General features: G+C 55.3%; 1 protein-coding gene across 1 annotated transcript in view; it reads right to left on the bottom strand.

Moving 5' to 3' along the window:
• Positions 1 to 5,246: 5,246 nt before the first annotated feature.
• BRSK2 (BR serine/threonine kinase 2) overlaps positions 5,247 to 15,079 on the bottom strand; it is a 23,904-nt gene continuing 14,071 nt past the window's right edge. Inside the window, exons 8-13 of the mRNA XM_044682088.1 lie at positions 14,541 to 14,748; positions 13,392 to 13,440; positions 8,235 to 8,358; positions 6,805 to 6,985; positions 5,783 to 5,872; positions 5,247 to 5,332 (exon numbers count right to left, since the gene is read on the bottom strand). Of these exons, the coding sequence (XP_044538023.1) occupies positions 5,247 to 5,332; positions 5,783 to 5,872; positions 6,805 to 6,985; positions 8,235 to 8,358; positions 13,392 to 13,440; positions 14,541 to 14,748 (738 nt within the window). The remainder of the gene's footprint in view (positions 5,333 to 5,782; positions 5,873 to 6,804; positions 6,986 to 8,234; positions 8,359 to 13,391; positions 13,441 to 14,540; positions 14,749 to 15,079) is intronic.

The raw sequence follows: 15,079 nt of genomic DNA, 5'->3' as shown, positions 1-15,079 counted from the left end.
TGAAAGCCAGGAATCGGGCTGTCTTAAGGTTCCTAGAAAGCTTGACAAAACCGGGAAGGAGATGTGATCGGGAGCCCCATTTTACAGATGAAGAAACCAAGGCAAAAAGAGATCAAGCGACTTGCCCAGGTTTGCACAGTTAGGAAGCGTCCGAGGCTGGGTTGGGCCTCGGGTCTCCTGATGCTAACACGCTTTCCATTGTTCCACCTGGCTGTTTCTCCTGGCTCTCACTGGGAGTGGGCTGAGACAATGAACCTGAAACTCCCTAGTGGCAGGCAGCTGGGGCGGGGCAGGGCCATCGCCTGCTGGACCCCTTTTCCAGTTACTTGCATAAAGTCAGAAGATACACCCGTGAACTCTGCCACGAGGCACTGAAGGATGGCCAGGCGACCTGGTCCAGCCACCAGGCGACGAGGATTGTCAATTGTTTTGCCTTCGTGTCCCCCACGGGTGCCTTGAAAGGAGTAAGCTTTCAATCGAGTTGTCTGATAGACTAGCAGGGTTGAAAGATGCTGGGAGACAGGACCCCCGATAGCCGGATGAAAGCAGATGGGGAGAGATGAAGGCGATCTACGTGGCTCCTAACACTGAGGAGCCACGTGCAAGACGAGGAGACCAGACCTCATGAGAGGGGGGTTGGGGGTGACTCAGAACACAGAAGCAGATTCTTCTCCCTCTCGAGAGCCACAAGCCCACCCCCAGAGCCCGGCCTGGGACCTTCCTCCCTTTGTTGCCTGCCCATGGGCCAACCTCCCTGCTTGGGGGTCGGCCTTCTCATCCCCAGACTGAGACTTTTAGCCCATTCAGCCAGTGCCCCTACTGTGTGTCTGGATGGTTACCAGGAATAAAATAAAGGATGGTGAGGAAGGGAAAGAACAAATTCTCCAGGCCCTTCTGAGGGGCGAGTGCTACCCCTCTCAGCCCGCCTTGTGAGGCAGGCAGCCAGAGAGCCAGGTTTTGATCTTAGCTTGGCCTCTCTGGCTTAGCCCTTACCTCTTCCTGGGCCTTGATTGCCTATGCTGTCAAATGGGAAAAATCAACTTGTACGTTTTCTTCTCTTCCCTTCCCTTTTCCCCAGGAGTCTGGGGAGTCTGTTGAAAGTTTGGGTCTATTGAAAAAGAGACCTTGAAGGAACAGGGAGAAGGTCGTGCTAGCCCCTCTCACAAGCTTCTGCCCACTTAGATCCTCCTTTAGTCTTATTGGGGGGACTTAGATCACATACCCAAGTGATCCCAGTCCATCCTGTCTCCTCTAGTGTACTGTCCATTCTGTCACCTCCCATCTCTCCCTATCCAGGGGCCACATCCCCGCTGCCTACAAACATGCCAGTATTTCCCCAGTCTCAAAACATTCTAGCCCTCCCTGCTAGCTATTGTCCTGCATCTCTTCTTCCTTTTGTGGTTAAACTCCTCGAGAAGGCCATCTACAGTTGGTACGTATTCACTTACACTTTCCTCTTAACTCTGCAGTCTGGGCTCCAGCCTCCCCATTAAAATGAAATCTGTTCTCTCTTAAGTTGCCCAATGCCTAACCTAGGGGGTCTTTTCTCTATCCTCATTCTCCTTGATCTCTCTGCGGCCTTTGACACTGTTGGCCACCCTCTTCTCCTGACACTCTCTTCTCTCTAAGTTTTCTGGATACTCCTCTTTCCTGGTTCTCCTCCTACTTTCTGACTGCTTCTTCTCAGCCTCCTTTGATGGATCTTCCTCCAGGTCATGCTGTGGGGGGATTCCAAAGGACTGTACTGGGCCTTTTTTCTCCTCTTCTTCTAGAGTCCTGCACTTAGCGACCCCACTGGATTCAATGATCATCTCTATGCTGATTCTCAGATTGACTAACCTTTATTCTGACTTCCATTTCACCTCTCCAGATCTTTGTTGGCTATTTCATCCTGGAAGCATGTGAACATCTTAAACTCAACATGTTCAAAATGGAATCTGATCTCTCCCCCCCCCCAAACCCTCCTTTCTTCCTCCCTTCTCTATCACTGTTGAGGACACTGCTATATTCCCAGCTGACTAGGCTCCAACTCGGTAGCATCTACCACTCACTCGTCCCTTTCTCTTTCTCCCTGCCAGCCCTGACAATATACTACCAGTTGTCAAACCTTGTGAGTTTTACCTTTGTAATGTCTCTGGCATACTCTCACTTCTCTTTTCTGAGTCTGCCTCCAGCCTGAGGCAGGCTCGAATCGCCTCACACCGGGACCCTTGCAGTAGCCTGCTGCTGGGTCTGCTTGCCCCGAGTCTGTTCTCCACTCAGCTATCAAAGTGACCTTTCTAAAAAGTGACCCGGCCCCCACCCATCCACCCAATAAAGTCCAGTGACTCTCGGTCACCTCCAGGAGGAAATAAAACGTCGGCTGCTTCTGATGTCCTCCACAACCTGTTTGCTATTCTCCTTCCAGGCTTCTTACTCTTTACCCCGCTGCAGCCATGCAGTGACGCTGACCCCCTTGCTGTTCCTCCCACAAGATACTCCGTTTCCCAACTCCTGGCATTTTTCCTGGCTGTGCTCCCTGCCTGGAAGGCTCTCCCTCCTCATTTCTGCCTCGGGCTTCCCTGGCCTTCTACGAGAGTCCTCTTGGGAAGAGGAGGCCCCTTCCCACCATTGGTCTATACTGATTCTAGCTCGCCTGACTACACTGTTGTCACGTCCCACCATCCGGGTGGGAGTCCCCAGAGAGCGGGGATGGTCGTTGACCTTTTTTCATATTCCCTAGCGCTTCGCCCAGTGCCGGGCACATAGTAGGTGCTTAACCAGTGTTTATTGGCTGACTGACCGAGGGTGATGGGGCCCAGTTCCTGATCTGGGCCGCTTGGCTGCCTTAGCCCAGGGGAGCGGAGGGCCCCTTCCAGGGCTGTGCCTGTTCTCTGGGGAACCCGACAGGGCCCTGGGGCTCTTGCAGGGCCATGTATCTGTGGGTGCATCCTCTGCGCCCCGATCTCATAAGGTGGGGTCAGGCTTCTAAGTTACGCCGGGCCCCTAGCCTGGCTGCCGCTTTCCCCGGCAGCTACAGAGCAGGCTGGTGGGGCGGCTCGAGCTTGGCCCACGGGCTTACGGCCAATGGCTTCTGCTGGGGCCTCATTGCTAAGGGGCTGGGGACGAGGTACAGTGTTTGAGGAGGTGTGGAGAGGACGCTGGCCAGCCTGGGGCCCCGGGACTTGGCTTCGTGGCTCGCATCTCCTCTCCTGACATATCCTGGGCCCTTGGAGGCGGGCCTCAGCCCCGGGCCAGCCCTGCTAGGTCAGGGTCCCTACAGTGTCGCCTGCCCTGGCCCTTGGCAGAGAGCCTGGAGGGAGGGAGAGTCCCTCAGAGGCAGCTCAGTGCTGGAAGGGGCCTTCCTTCTGCCAGCCGGAAGCAGCTACGTGCTGCCCGGGTTCGGCCCGGACAGGCGCCAACCTGCAGGTGAGTCCTGGGAACCTGAGCCTGCCCATCCCGTGGGTCAGAGTTCAGCGGGGGAAGGATGGACTGAGACAGGCAGAGCAGGGAAGGGCAAAGCGGAGGAAAGATGACGAGGGGGGCAAGCATCGGGCAGGGGGAAGAGGAGCGCCCCAGCTCAGCCCTCAGCCAGAGGCACATGCAGACAGATGACACGGACAGACACCAAGAGGGCACCCCCTACGACATTCAAGGGTGCCCCCTCGGACCCAGGCAGGCCACTCAGTACTGGTGGATGAAAGCATCCGAGACGGGCCCCCATACAGGGCCGGAGGGACCTCCGGGCCAGGCCCAGGAACCTCCGAGCCGCTCGAAAGGGATTTTGGAGACTCCCTCGTTCCCACCCTTCACCTTGCATGGGGCTCCCCAGCCGGAGGCCCCCACCTGAGCCTGAGAGGCCAGGGAGCCGTCTCAAGGAAGGGGGCTCATGGGGGAAGGAAGCATGCATCCTCCTCTCTTCTCCCCCAGGGCCACTGAGCCCTCACGGATGCCCCCCTGGTCCCACCGCCAATGCCAGCCTTGGCTGGTGGCCTTCATGGATTCCAGCTTCCTGCCCCCACCCTTCCCCTTGGCCTGGGCCTGGCTGCAGGGAATGAGCTCCATCTGACCCCAGAATATGGATATGGGCGCTCGCTCTCTCTCTCTCTCTCTGTCTCTCTGTCTCTCTCTGTCGCTCTCTCTCTCTCTCTCTCTCTCAAGCTTCAGGCCCTTTTGCACCAGGCTTCTGCCCTTCCCCTGGTCTCCTCCTTCCTGTGTGTCCTGAGGCTTGGGGAGGAGGAAGGGAGGTGCAAGATGGAAGAGAAAGAGCAGAAGGCAGGAGGCGAGAAAGAGAAGAGAGCGAGGGACAGGGAGGGGAAGGGCAGAGACCAAGGCGAGGGGAGGCTCGGGCTGCCTCTCTGGCACCCAGCACAGCGTCAGGCATGCAGCGGGCACTCAAGAAACGCAGGTACCGTCGGATGGAAGGGAGGGAGGGAGGGAGGGAGGGGTGGGGGTCTGCTGGAGCCCAGGAAGCATGCCGTGTCCCGCTGGGAGAGCCTGGGATGCTGAAGCCAGTGGCCACAGGGAAGGGAGCAGAAGGAATGGGGAATGAAGGGCAGCCAGGGCTGGAGCACCTGGGGAGAAGGGCCCCCCGGAGCTCCCCTCCTGCCAACCCCTGATGCCCAGCTCGAGTCAAAGAAGCCAAGTGCCCTCGGTCGGTCTGTCTCTCTGCCGGGCTGGGTGGCTGGCCGTCCGTCCGCCTGCCCGTCTGTCTCCGTCTGCCTGTCTGTGTCTGTCCATCTGTCGGCCTGCCTGCCCGTCCGTCTGTCTGACCAGCTGCCCCCTCCTATGGTTCTGGCCTGGGGCCTAGGGCTGCCCCACAGGGCCGTCCACCACCACTTCTCGAGCCCGCTCCCTCGGCCGTCCGAGTCCCGCCCTACTCCCCACCCCCGCCCCGTCCTGGGCATCTGGTTCCTCTGAGCAGGGTGGGGAGAAGCTGGGAAGGCGGCAGGTGGGGGGGCCCTAAGTGTGGAGAGGGAAGGCTGGGCTGCCTCCCCGGCCCCTGCACAGACCTTCTTCTGGCCAGGCAGAGCAGGAGAGCAGCGTCTCCTGAGGGCCTTTCCTCCGGGCCCGGCTCTGCGCCCTCGGCTCCGGGCAGAAGCTCGGCGGGCCTTGTGGGCGGCCCTTGGCTGGCCGGAGGGGGAAGAGGGACTGAGAAGGGGAAAGCTGGCCGGCCCCTTCCCCTCCCCTCCCTTCCCTGGCTCCCCCACTGAGGACGAGAAAGAGAGCGCCTGGCCGAGGCTGGGAGTGCCTTACCTGCTAAAGTCTCAGAGGCTACTCTCGTAGCTGGTGGCCACCTTCTGGCCCTTAAACACAGCTCCCCAGCTTAGTCCTGGAGCTGAATGGGGGGTTTCTACAGTGGACAAGAGGGCTCCTTTTAGTGTGGTCACACGGCAAGGCGTGCCCCGGTCGGTCGGAGACGCCTGCAGCCTCTGGTGGCTGAGGACGGCCGTGGCTCTCCTCGGCTCGGCTGGGCCCAGCCCTGGCCGGGCGGGGGGCTCCGCTCACTGAACGCAGGGGCAGGTGTGGCGGGGCGGTGGGGTCCTAAGGGAGGCAGAGGCTGGGTGGGGAAGCGGAGCCAGGAGCGAGGAGGCTGCGGCAGCGGGACAGGGTGTGGGGAGGCCCGGGCTGGCATCTGTCCCACAGAACCCCTCTGCCCCAGCGGGGGGCGGGGGGCTGCTCTGCTCTCCTGGCCTCTCTCCACTGGGCCGCGCTGAACCGTACCGTGTCCTCCCCTGCCTGGGGAGGGGAGGCCTCTGCGGGAGTCAGTGGGCTCCCTGGCGGGCCGGCAGCGGCAGCTCACCTGATAATTGCTGGACGGATGGCTGGTCGTGTGTGCTTAACAACTGGGCCTGAATGGTCTCCACCACCCTCTTAAAGCGACGGCTTGGACCTGGAGAAGGCAGGGGGTGGGGTGCAGGAGAGGCCCGGTCACTGCAGATTGCAGGGGGACCCCTGGGGCCTGGCAGCAGGGCAGAAACGGCCGGGCCTCCCCCTCCTCCCCGGCTCAGGAAGCCCCTTTCCCTCCCTTCCTCCGGCCCAGCTGCAGGGAGGCCTGGGAGGGTGACTCCCCTGAGGAGCGGGAAGAAGGGCAGGGGGCCTGTGCTGGGGCCCAGCCCTCTCAGGCAGTGCTCTGGGGGTTCCCCTTCCTGTGCAGGAGGCTGATCAAGGGGCCACTGAGGGCCGTGAAAAAAGCCATCAGGGGAGGAAGGTTTTCTCCTCTCTCCCCTGGACCCCTTCTCCTCTGAGGATCTCCACTCCTCACCAGATCTCTCCCCTCTGGATCCCCTCTCCCTCTCTCTCAGGCTCTCCTCTCCCCACTGGATCTCCACTCCTCACCAGATCTCTCTCAGGCTCTCCTCTCCCCACTGGATCTCCACTCCTCACCAGATCTCTCCCCTCTGGATCTCTTCTCCCCTCCAGATCCCCTCTCCTTCTCTCTCAGGCTCTCCTCTCCCCACTGGATCTCCACTCCTCACCAGATCTCTCCCCTCTGGATCTCTTCTCCCCTCCAGATCCTCTCTCCCTCTCTCTCAGGCTCTCCTCTCCCCACTGGATCTCCACTCCTCACCAGATCTCTCCCCTCTGGATCTCTTCTCCCCTCCAGATCCTCTCTCCTTCTCTCTCAGGCTCTCCTCTCCCCACCGGATCTCCACTCCTCACCAGATCTCTCTCAGGCTCTCCTCTCCCCACTGGATCTCCACTCCTCACCAGATCTCTCCCCTCTGGATCTCTTCTCCCCTCCAGATCCCCTCTCCCTCTCTCTCAGGCTCTCCTCTCCCCACTGGGCCCAAGCTCTGCTCCTGGGCCTCACGGCTTCATCACCTGACAAAAGTGTGAAAGTGACTGAGTAGATGCCGTTCTCCTTCTGGGCCTCGCCCCCTTCGGTGTACGTGATGTCCACCTGGAACTTGACCGGTTTCTGGAAGACGGCTGGCCCTCCTGTGGACTTGTACTCTGCGCGGAAGCTTGTCTGAGAGATGACGCTGTGGCTGAGGCTGGGAATCTAGGGGGGAGCAGAGGGGGCCCACACTGAGGCCCTGGAAATGGCTCATGGAGTTCCCCCGGGGGGGGCCCTGGAAGAAAGGGGGTGTCCAGACCTGCCTGTGGATGGGGCTCTCAGGAGAGGCTTCCTGGTCTTTCCTGGAGCCAAGAGCATGCCCAGGCTCTGTGAAGAGGACGCAGCAGGAGGGCTGGGGAGTTGCTCGGGGGAGCGTGGAGGTGCGCTAGGCCTTCTGAGGCTGCCTGATGGCCAGGCTGATCCTCAGAAAAGAGGTGCGTGTGCTCCCAGGGGCCTGGCTTCCCCAGGGGGCCCTTTGCTCATGCTCCCAAACTGATCTTAGGAGCACGTGGCAGTGGTCAGGATTCTGGGTGGGGGCTCCAGCTAGATCTTGGGGCCAGGCGTCCTCCAACCTTCTTCCTCTTTGGTTATGCAGATGAAATTCCCAAATGGAGGGACATAATACCATCCCGGGCCAAGAGAAGCCGGAGGAGGCCTGGGCGAGCCTCACTCGATCCCTGGTGTCGCCAAGGGCTCTCCCACTCCGGGGGCCCCTGTCTCCATGGTTAGGCCTGCTCCTTTTCCTCTTCCCCGATCTCATTCAGTAGGTCTCCCAGCCCTGTGTCTTGTGTTCAAACTCCCGTGCTTGGGGCTAGGGAGAACTCAAATCAGAGACCACTGTATCCCTGCCTTCAGAGAACTTAAGGAAGGTGGCTCAACCATTCTGCTCAAGAAGAATGCCCAGAGCCCTGGAGTCAGGAGGACCTGGGCACTAGAAACTTACTAGCCGTGTGACCATGGCAAAGTCTTGCCTCGGGTTCCTCATCTTTAAAATAGGGGTAATAGTAGCCCCTACCCCTCGGGGCAGTTGGGAGGATCAAAAGAATTGGCATTTGTAAAAGGGCTCTATGAATGATGCTAGCTACAATTGTTATTATGAAGGAGCCATTGGGAGGCACCTTGGAGCCCCCAATGGCCATGGCAGCACCTGAAGAGGGAAGCAGGAGCACTAGAAACCCATCCAGGGGTGGACAGGTCAGACTCAAGCTCTCTGCCAGGGGCCACTGGCATCATTGCTTAGCCTGAAAGCAACCAGGAGAACCAAGACCTGAGCTCCATTTTCTTTCTGCTCTGGGGGAGCTTGTCAGCAGCTGTATGGCCAGAGACCCATTCCCAGGGTGGGCTGTGGATCAGCCCCCCCAATAAAGCCCTGAGTCACTGGGCACACCCTGGCCCTGGAACCCTGGTCCCTTACCGAGAGGAAGGCATGCACGATGTCGGCCTTGATGGAGCTGAGTGGCTTGTCTTTGATGACCACAAAGATCTGCTCTTCTTTCTCCAGGTTGATAAAGTTACCAAACCAGGACTTTTTGGCGAGCCTGTGGCAAGGTGGGGCAAGGAAGGGCAGGGACAAGATGGAGGGAAAGGGGAAGGAGACAGACTGTGGTAATGGAGCATCTCTTACAGGACCCCATGGATGTTCCCATTCTGTGAGGAGGGCTCAGGACCATCAGCTATGGGGTAAGGAGGAAAACTAACACTCAAAGCAGGACTATGGCACTGAATGAGGAAGGAGGCTATGGAAAGGACTCTGGATTCCAGTACCTGTCTTAGGCACCTGTCTGCCAAACATAGATAAAGAGAGAGATACAGACAGAGACACAGAGACAGAAAGACACAGATACACACACACACACACACACACACACACACACACACACACACACACACACACACACACATAGAGGAGAGAGAGGCATTCCCAATTGACTGTGTCTCAGATACTTTGAATAAGAGAGGCATAGATGAGGGTCCAGTGTCCACTACTGGGAATTCCTTTTTGGTAACCATCTCTCCATGCCTTTGGTTATGGCCATCATGGCATGAGTTCTGAATTCACCTACAATAGCTATCTTCTACACACATTTCATTCTCCATTAATGATATACATTGTCAGGAGACTTGCAGAAATCAAGACCCATCACAGCTATAGTATTTTGTCTACTCCTTCAGATGAAATTCTGTCAATCCTGTCAAAAAAAGGAAATAAGATCGGTTTGGCAGGATTTGGATTTGTGACCCCAGGCTGGCTCCTAGTGAAAATTACCTTCTTTTCTAAATGCCTGTGTGATTGCTGTCCAATTTCTCATCTGCAGAGGTGGCTATATGTTGCAGGGTTAGAGTGCTGGGCCTTACAGTTAGGAAGACCAGAGCTGGAATTTTACTTCAGACATTTACTAGTTAAGTGACCCTAGGCAAGTCACTGAACCTTAATTTTCTCAACTATGAAATAGGTATAACAACAGCATCTACATCCCAGGGGTTGTTTTGAGGATCAAATGAGATAGGAATTCTAAAAGTGCTTAGCACATGCAGTGCCTGGTATACAATAGGTGCTATATAATGTTAGCTGTTATGATTATGATTGTAGTTTAAGTAATCCCAGTTCCTCTCCTTTGCTCATCTCCCATCTTCTGGAATCTCTCCTGTTCTCCATAAGTCCTTAAAGGTGACTGACAAAGCATTGAGATCACAATTGCCAGATGGCTATTCTGAAGACAGAACTAATTCATTAGGAAGTACCTGTCTTTGGAAAAGGTTCCCCTACTGGAGAACTCTGGTCCTCTCTCCTTGTATTTCTCTCTAGTATCATCTGTAAGTCTGATATCAGAACTCCCTCTTTAGACTTCATCATAGATGGCTACATCTCAAAGGTTCTAGGCTTGGGGCCATGCCTATATTTTCTGGCTTTCTAAACTCTGTTATCCATGATGTATACATTTGCTTCCCTCATTCTGAGTCCAAGATAGTAGACATGGTTGCTTCCTTCCAAGGTTCCTGGGATTCCTGTTTTACTTCTTGGAAGGATGGAATTAAATCTTGGGTTGCAGTAACTATCTCGATCTTTGGAAAGAAGATTGCCCACAGGGAAAAGCTAGAACACATTTAGCATTCTGTGTTGAGCAGAGCTAGACTTGTAGGAGATGTCTGGAGAGGGGAAGTTTTGTATCACCATGACTGAACCTGGGCCATACTGGGAAGCTGTCTAGAAAGTAGATGGACACAGAACTCTGGCAGATTTCCCAGAGTTTCTAGCAAGTTTCCAAGGAGCATAGTGTGAAAAGCCCCTGAAACCCAAATCCTTGAGTACGGAGGAGGGGAAGCCCCTGCCATGGACATCACTAGTAGGTCCTTCTGGGGTTTCCTGGCACATGCTCAATGGCTGCTTCCTTTCAAGGAAGTGCTCTTTCTCCCAGAAACACATTCTCTTTGACCTGGGAACTCTGGAATTTGGCCATAATACCCTGGGGAATTTTTGTTTTGGGATCTCTTTCAGGAGATACTTGATGTATTCTTTCAATTTTTATTTTGCCCTCCAGGTGAGATAGCAAGGCAGTTTTCTTTGATAATTTCTTGAAATATGATGCCCCAAATTTTTATCATTACTTTTAGGTAGTTCAATAATTCTTAAATTGTCTCTCCTTAATCAATTGTTTTTCCAATGACATGTTTTACATTGTCTTCTATTTTTCTTTCTATTGACTTGGCTTGCTTGCTTCTTGAAAGTTCATGGAGTCATTAGCTTCCACTTGCCCATTTCTAATTTGAAGTAATTATTTTCTTCAGTGAGTTTTTGTACCTCTTTTTCCATTTGGCCAATTCTGCTTTTTAAGGAATTCTTTTCATTTGTGAATTTTTTTCTTTTTTTCCTTATTTATTTAGAATATTTTTTCATAGTTACATGATTCATGATTTTTCCCATCCCTCTTCCCTCCCCTCTCTCAGAGATGATAAGTAATTCCACTGGGTTATACATGTATCATTGTTCAAAACCTATTTCCAAGTTATTCATATTTGTAATAGAGTGATCTTTTAATGACAAAATCCCAATCATATCCCCATCAAACCATGTAATCAGTCATATGTTTTTCTTCTGCATTTCTACTCCCACAGTTCTTTCTCTGGATGTAGATACATTCTTTCTCCTAACTCCCTCAGGATTGTCCTGAGTCACTGCATTGTTACTATTAGAAAAGTCAGTTACATTTCATTGGGCTACAATGTATCTGTCTCTGTGTACAATGTTCTCCTGGTTCTGCTCATTTCACTCTGCATCAGTTCATTGAGGTTCTTCCAGTTCACATGGAATTCTTCCAGATCATCACTCCTTATAGCACAATAGAATTCCATCACCATCAGATACCACAATTTCTTCAGCCATTCCTCAATCGAGGGACACCTCCTCATTTTCCAGTTTTTTGCCACTATGAAGAGAGTGGCTATGAATACTCTTACAAGTATTTTTCCTTACTATTTCTTTGGGGTACATCATTTGTGAATTTTTGTGCCTCTTTTACCAAACAGTGAATTCTCTTTTCATAATTTTCTTTGTATCACTCTCATTTCTCTTCCCAATTTTTCCTCCGCCACTTTTATTTTTCTTTAACTATTCCAAGAATTCTTATTGGGCATGGGTTCAATTAGTATTTTTATCTTCTTTTCTGTTTTTTTAAATTAAACATCTTTTAATGACCACAATGCAATAAAAATGACATTAAACAAAAGGACTTTGGAGAGAGCATTAAAATTAATTGGATAATAAATAAGAGCATTTTTCTTTGAGATTTCTCTTATGTATTGATCTCCCCTTCCACAATATTCACCTTTTATGGTCAGGTTCTTTTTTTGTTGTTTGCTCATTTTTTCCAGCCTATGTATTTCCTTTGAACTTTATGTTAATGTTGGCCTCTGTTCACCTGGGAGGTGGGGAAGTGTTGTCCTAAGTCTCTGGCTTTTTCATGCTGCTATTTTCAGGGCTAGTTCTGGTGTGGGGGGGCCATCTGCACATTTTTGGTGCTTCCAAGGGGGTGTGGTCCCAGGGGAGGTGTGGCTACTGCTCTCCTGATTTGTGCTTTACCCAGGAAGGGCCCTGCTTTCCTGCAGTCACAAGTGCTAATTATTCTCTTGGCCTTGGAACTGTGTTCAGGGCCCTGCTTCCTTGTGGCTGGCCACGAACACTTCTCTCCTCACTGGAACTGTGACCCGGAACTTCATATGGTCAGTAAAATTGCCAATCAGTGCCAGCTGTCTCCAGTGCCAGCAATGGGTTCCCTGTAATCTCTTTCTGCCCGATGGTCTGATCCCCTTATTGTCTTTGGGCAGAGAGCTCCCGAAGCTGTTGCTGCTTCTGCTGTAGCCGCCACGTGCGTGGGCTCTGGACAGGCCTCCGCAGGGTCCCAAACTTCTCCTCCTGGTGGCCCAAGATTTCTTAGGCTGGACAAATGTCTCACTCTGACCTTTTGTCGGCTCTGCCAACTGTAAAATTTGGTTGGAGGCCTTATTTTAAAGTTGTTTGATGGGGAATGTTGGGAGAGTTCGGAGGGGTCCCCCGTCTTGGCTCTGTCCCATCTCTCCCCCAGAAGTATGTAAGTGAGGGGAAGATGATGGAGTCTTTCCTCTTGCTGTTTAGGTCACCTAGTAGGGAGACCTTCCAGAGCTCGGGGGAATTTGTTTCTTGCAGCGTAGGGAGAAATACTCTGGATGTGAAGCTGAGTCCTGAGTTCTAGTCCGGGCTTTGCTAAAATCTGCAAGTGTGAGCTCCTTGAAGACAAGGTCTGTTTTCGCCTCTTTTTGTATCCTTCGCTCTAGTACAGCGTCTGGCCCACAGTAAGTGCTTCATACATTTTATCAATTGACTGAACAAGCCCATTTCCCCTCCTGGCCACCGGTTTCTCCACCTCCAAAATGAACACATGGTACTGGGGCATCTTGAAGGCTCCTGCTGGCTCCAGATCCTACAGTGCCCTCGCCTGGGGCAGGGAGTCTGTGGTAGGCAGTACGAGCCCCTCTCCTTTCCCCAGCCCGGTGCTGCCCAGAGCCTCCGGGCCAGAGCTCCCACCCAGAGGTGGGCACTCCTCATGGGCTGCTCCTGACCATGGCCAAATGCTAGTTGAGTCCTAACCCACCCAGCCTCGGGGATGCCAAGGGGAAGGAATCCAGAGATATAAACTGAGTCAGAGATGGGACAGGAGACAAAAGAAAGAGGTGGAAATGTGTGTGTGTGTGTGTGTGTGTGTGTGTGTGTGTGTGTGTGTGTGTGTGTGTGTGTGAGACAGCAGTGGGGGCAGAGAGACAGAGACAGAGAAAGAGAGAGAGAGAGAATAAGAGGAGAGAGAGAGGGAGACAGACAGACAGACAGACAGACAGACAGACAAAAGAGGACAGAAGTGATGGGGGCAGGCAAGGGGAAGGGTCTGTAGAAAAACAAGCTGATCCTGATCAGAGGAAGCACATGATCTTTTAGGCTTCCCCAAGCCTGGCTACTGCGTAGGCCCGGGGGTTACCAGAGCCCGGGGGGGGGGGGGGGGCTCGGATGGAGGCAGACTGGGGCAGAGGGGTGGAGCTCACTTACTCTGGGGATGATTCTGGGGTCAGGTTGGACATCTCCTCCGGTGTAGGTACTGCACCCAGCCAGGCACCGAGGGGAGAAAGAAAGGACACGGTGACCCCATAGCCCATCTCCCACCTCAGCTGCCCACTTGCTCCCAGGGATGATGCAGCATTGGGGCAGGCCACTACCAGCCTCTGTGGTGCCCGGTGTGGTGGATCTTGTGGCCCAAAGGCATGTGGGAAGGCAGCCTGCCTCGGGCCGTGGTGGCACGGTTCTGGCCTCTGGCCGTCTCCTGGCACTAAGCTGGGAAGTTTGTCTAGCCTTTCCCCACAGCTGACCCTCCTGCTCCTAAAGGCCCTGGGCAGACCCCGTGGGAGGGACGTAGGCCATCCAGAGTGGCCAGAAGGCCTTGGGGGGAGCTGGCTGGCCTCGGCTTCCTCTGGCCTCCAAGCAAGCCCGGAGCAAGCATGAAGTGAGCGTATTTCAGGGACATTTCAGCCCCCCTCCAGCCCCCACCCCAGCAGCTGCCACTCCTCTTAGCACAGACACTTGAGGCTCAAGTACACCAGCCAGCCAGAGAATGAAGGCTGCCCCCGCGGGGGGCCCTCTGTGCCTGGCTTTGACCCCCCCCCCAGCCCTGGGTGCTTCCAGGTAGGTGCCATCTGGGGCTGTGGGCAGGGATGGTCTTCATTACACAAGCAGCTGCCCTGGGATGCCAGCCTGGAGGCTAGAAGTCGGGTGCCTGGCACAATGGGGGAGGGGGTGCCCATGTGTAAGTGCATGCGGGTGTGTGCGGTCTGTACATGTACAGGTGTGAGTGTGAGCACTGGGGTGCCTACCTTGTACATGTGTGCAGGGGTGTGTGCATGAGTGTGTGCGCCTGTGCGTTGGGGTGGAGCCAGAGAAAGGGCTGGGCCTCCATTCCTCTGTTCCTTGCCCCCTCCTGCCCTGGCCGAGAGCCAAGCCCTGGGCACGGGGGCATCAGCTCCGCCCTCCCTCTGTCCTGGGGGCCGGAGCTCGGACTCCCCAGGCTGGAAGGAGCCGCTCCCGGTGACCTCATTCTCCGCCCCGCCCCCGCCCAGGAGCGGGGGGAGGGGCGCCCCGGGGGTGCGGAGGGCTCGAGCCCCGGCCCGGCCTCTCCAGCGGGGCAGAAGCAGGCGGGCGGCTCACCCTGCAGTTTCCGTCGGTGGAATCGCGGAGAGCCCAGGAAGCTGTTCTTGATGGAGTTGAGGCGCGTCCTCCAGGGCATCCCTCCGATGCTGGGGCTGGACGGCGGGGTGGGGTTGGGCGTGCCCGCCGGGCTCTCCTTTGGCGTGTGCACGGGCGTTCCCTTGGGGGTGGGGAGGGGACTGCCCCTCGGAGAGGGGTGAGGGGTCACCTGTATGACGGGGATAGATTTGGTGCTCGGGTCAGTGCTGCCAGGGAGCGCCCTGATGGGAGGCAGGGGGTGTAGCGCGGGGCCCGCGGGCCCGGCCAGCTGGGGGCCGAGCGCGGCCGCAGCCAGAGCTCGGGCCGGGCCGCCGCTGCCGGCCGGGATGGGGGCCGGGATGGTGCCGACGGTGCTGGCGGGGAGCGGGTTGGACTTGGTGGACTGGAGAGGTTTGTCCGCCACTTTGCCCTTGGATGGCAATGTCTGCGTCTTGGGGTTGGGCCGCAGCGCCGCCTTTGGTTGGAGGATGGGTCCAGGCCGGGAGGCGTCCCTACGAGCT

This window comes from Gracilinanus agilis, chromosome 6 (genome assembly GCF_016433145.1).
Source record: "Gracilinanus agilis isolate LMUSP501 chromosome 6, AgileGrace, whole genome shotgun sequence".
Taxonomy (NCBI): Eukaryota; Metazoa; Chordata; class Mammalia; order Didelphimorphia; family Didelphidae; genus Gracilinanus; species Gracilinanus agilis.
The sequence above is the reverse complement of the archived record's forward strand: the minus strand, read 5'-3'. Positions and strand labels throughout refer to the sequence as shown.